At 50.7% G+C, this 3,499-nt stretch overlaps 1 protein-coding gene across 1 annotated transcript; it reads left to right on the plus strand.

The window, feature by feature from the left end:
• Positions 1-466: 466 nt before the first annotated feature.
• LOC139572261 (repetitive organellar protein-like) lies at positions 467-2,782 on the plus strand. Its single transcript, XM_071394905.1, has one exon. It carries the CDS (start codon positions 467-469, stop codon positions 2,780-2,782), a length of 2,316 nt encoding a protein of 771 aa, XP_071251006.1.
• Positions 2,783-3,499: the final 717 nt, after the last annotated feature.

A 3,499-nucleotide genomic window follows, 5' to 3' on the forward strand; every position in this document is an offset into this window, starting at 1 on the left:
AGACAGAGGACAGTCTGATATCCAGACCAGGGCTTCAGTCCGAGGACAGTCTGATATCCAGACCAGGGCTTCAGACAGAGGACAGTCTGATATCTAGACCAGGGCTTCAGACAGAGGGCAGCCCATACCAGGGCTTCAGACAGAGGACAGTCTGATATCCAGACCTGGGCTTCAGACAGAGGACAGTCTGATATCAGTCCAGGGATTCAAACAGAGGACAGTCTGTTATCCAGACCAGGGTTTCAGTCAGAGGACAGTCTGATATCTAGACCAGGGCTTCAGACAGAGGACAGTCTGATATCCAGACCAGGGCTTCAGTCAGAGGACAGTCTGATATCCAGACCAGGGCTTCAGTCAGAGGACAGTCTGATATCCAGACCAGGGCTTCAGTCAGAGGACAGTCTGATATCCAGACCAGGGCTTCAGTCAGAGGACAGTCTGATATCCAGATACCCAGATCACGGCGATGGTGGAGGAGATTGAAGACAGGATCACGGCGATGGTGGAGGAGATTGAAGACCAGATCACGGCGATGGTAGAGGAGATTGAAGACAGGATCACGGCGATGGTAGAGGAGATTGAAGACAGGATCACGGAGATGGTGGAGGAGATTGAAGACCAGATCACGGCGATGGTAGAGGAGATTGAAGACAGGATCACGGCGATGGTGGAGGAGATTGAAGACAGGATCACGGCGATGGTGGAGGAGATTGAAGACCAGATCACGGCGATGGTGGAGGAGATTGAAGACCAGATCACGGCGATGGTGGAGGAGATTGAAGTCCAGATCACGGCGATGGTAGAGGAGATTGAAGACAGGATCACGGAGATGGTGGAGGAGATTGAAGACCAGATCACGGCGATGGTGGAGGAGATTGAAGACCAGATCACGGCGATGGTGGAGGAGATTGAAGTCCAGATCACGGCGATGGTAGAGGAGATTGAAGACAGGATCACGGAGATGGTGGAGGAGATTGAAGACCAGATCACGGCGATGGTGGAGGAGATTGAAGACCAGATCACAGCGATGGTAGAAGAGATTGAAGACAGGATCACGGAGATGGTGGAGGAGAGTGAAGACCAGTTCACGGCGATGGTGGAGGAGATTGAAGACAGGATCACGGCGATGGTGGAGGAGATTGAAGACAGGATCACGGCGATGGTGGAGGAGATTGAAGACCAGATCACGGCGATTGTGGAGGAGATTGAAGACCAGATCACGGCGATGGTGGAGGAGATTGAAGTCCAGATCACGGCGATGGTAGAGGAGATTGAAGACCAGATCACGGCGATTGTAGAGGAGATTGAAGGCCAGATCACGGCGATGGTGGAGGAGATTGAAGACCAGATCACGGCGATGGTGGAGGAGATTGAAGACCAGATCACAGCGATGGTGGAGGAGATTGAAGACCAGATCACGGCGATGGTGGAGGAGATTGAAGACCAGATCACAGCGATGGTAGAGCAGATTGAAGACAGGATCACGGAGATGGTGGAGGAGATTGAAGACCAGATCACGGCGATGGTGGAGGAGATTGAAGACCAGATCACAGCGATGGTAGAAGAGATTGAAGACAGGATCACGGAGATGGTGGAGGAGATTGAAGACCAGATCACGGCGATGGTGGAGGAGATTGAAGACAGGATCACGGCGATGGTGGAGGAGATTGAAGACAGGATCACGGCGATGGTGGAGGAGATTGAAGACCAGATCACGGCGATGGTGGAGGAGATTGAAGACCAGATCACGGCGATGGTGGAGGAGATTGAAGTCCAGATCACGGCGATGGTAGAGGAGATTGAAGACAGGATCACGGAGATGGTGGAGGAGATTGAAAACCAGATCACGGCGATGGTGGAGGAGATTGAAGACCAGATCACAGCGATGGTAGAAGAGATTGAAGACAGGATCACGGAGATGGTGGAGGAGATTGAAAACCAGATCACGGCGATGGTGGAGGAGATTGAAGACCAGATCACAGCGATGGTAGAAGAGATTGAAGACAGGATCACGGAGATGGTGGAGGAGATTGAAGACCAGATCACGGCGATGGTGGAGGAGATTGAAGACAGGATCACGGCGATGGTGGAGGAGATTGAAGACAGGATCACGGCGATGGTGGAGGAGATTGAAGACCAGATCACGGCGATGGTGGAGGAGATTGAAGACCAGATCACGGCGATGGTGGAGGAGATTGAAGTCCAGATCACGGCGATGGTAGAGGAGATTGAAGACCAGATCACGGCGATGGTGGAGGAGATTGAAGACCAGATCACGGCGATTGTAGAGGAGATTGAAGACCAGATCACGGCGATGGTGGAGGAGATTGAAGACCAGATCACGGCGATGGTAGAGGAGATTGAAGACCAGATCACGGCGATGGTAGAGGAGATTGAAGACAGGATCACGGCGATGGTGGAGGAGATTGAAGACCAGATCACGGCGATGGTGGAGGAGATTGAAGACAGGATCACGGCGATGGTAGAGGAGATTGAAGACCAGATCACGGCGATGGTGGAGGAGATTGAAGACCAGATCACGGCGATGGTGGAGGAGATTGAAGACCAGATCACGGCGATGGTGGAGGAGATTGAAGACCAGATCACGGCGTTGGTGGAGGAGATTGAAGACCAGATCACGGCGATGGTGGAGGAGATCGAAGACAGGCAACACGTATTATTCGCTGGACTAAATAGTGGGTTGACAAACATAGCCAAACAGGGATCTTGGGAATGTGTCACTGCTGCAGTGAACGAGGTGGGGCAGCAAGACTGTGGCTGATGTGAAAAAGAAAAAGGTCTGACCTTAAACTGCCTTACAAAACCAGCAGGAAAATCACTTACATCAAGTCTAGACTTTGTTAGAGATAAGATCATTTCCACGTCAAAATAAGGTTTAATAAAAACTACGTACATGTGGTTTCCCACGTAAGTCATACTTAATATAAACATTGATCTGACATCCGTTTCATAAATGAGGCGCTTGGGCTTCAGGTTCAGTCTCATGTCTTCCTACGTCATGTTGCCATGGGAGATGACAGGTAGACAGATACATTACTAACTAGTAGTCCTGTTTCTAGCACCTAGAGATGCAGGAGCATACACAAACACTGGTACAGTAGGACCCTTTATCCCTCCTACTGTAGACACAAACACTGGTACAGTAGGACCCATTATCCCTCCTACTGTAGACACAAACACTGGTACGGTAGGACCCATTATCCCTCCTACTGTAGACACAAACACTGGTACAGTAGGACCCATTATCCCTCCTACTGTAGACACAAACACTGGTACAGTAGGACCCATTATCCCTCCTACTGTAGACACAAACACTGGTACAGTAGGACCCATTATCCCTCCTACTGTAGACACAAACACTGGTACAGTAGGACCCATTATCCCTCCTACTGTAGACACAAACACTGGTACAGTAGGACCCATTATCCCTCCTACTGTAGACACAAACACTGGTACGGTAGGACCCATTATCCCTCCT

The sequence above is a fragment of the Salvelinus alpinus genome, chromosome 4 (assembly GCF_045679555.1).
Source record: "Salvelinus alpinus chromosome 4, SLU_Salpinus.1, whole genome shotgun sequence".
Classification (NCBI taxonomy): Eukaryota; Metazoa; Chordata; class Actinopteri; order Salmoniformes; family Salmonidae; genus Salvelinus; species Salvelinus alpinus.

Bases quoted from the DNA above. Each gene is read 5' to 3' on its own strand.
- LOC139572261 (XM_071394905.1), top strand. From the start codon at position 467: ATGGTGGAGGAGATTGAAGACAGGATCACGGCGATGGTGGAGGAGATT.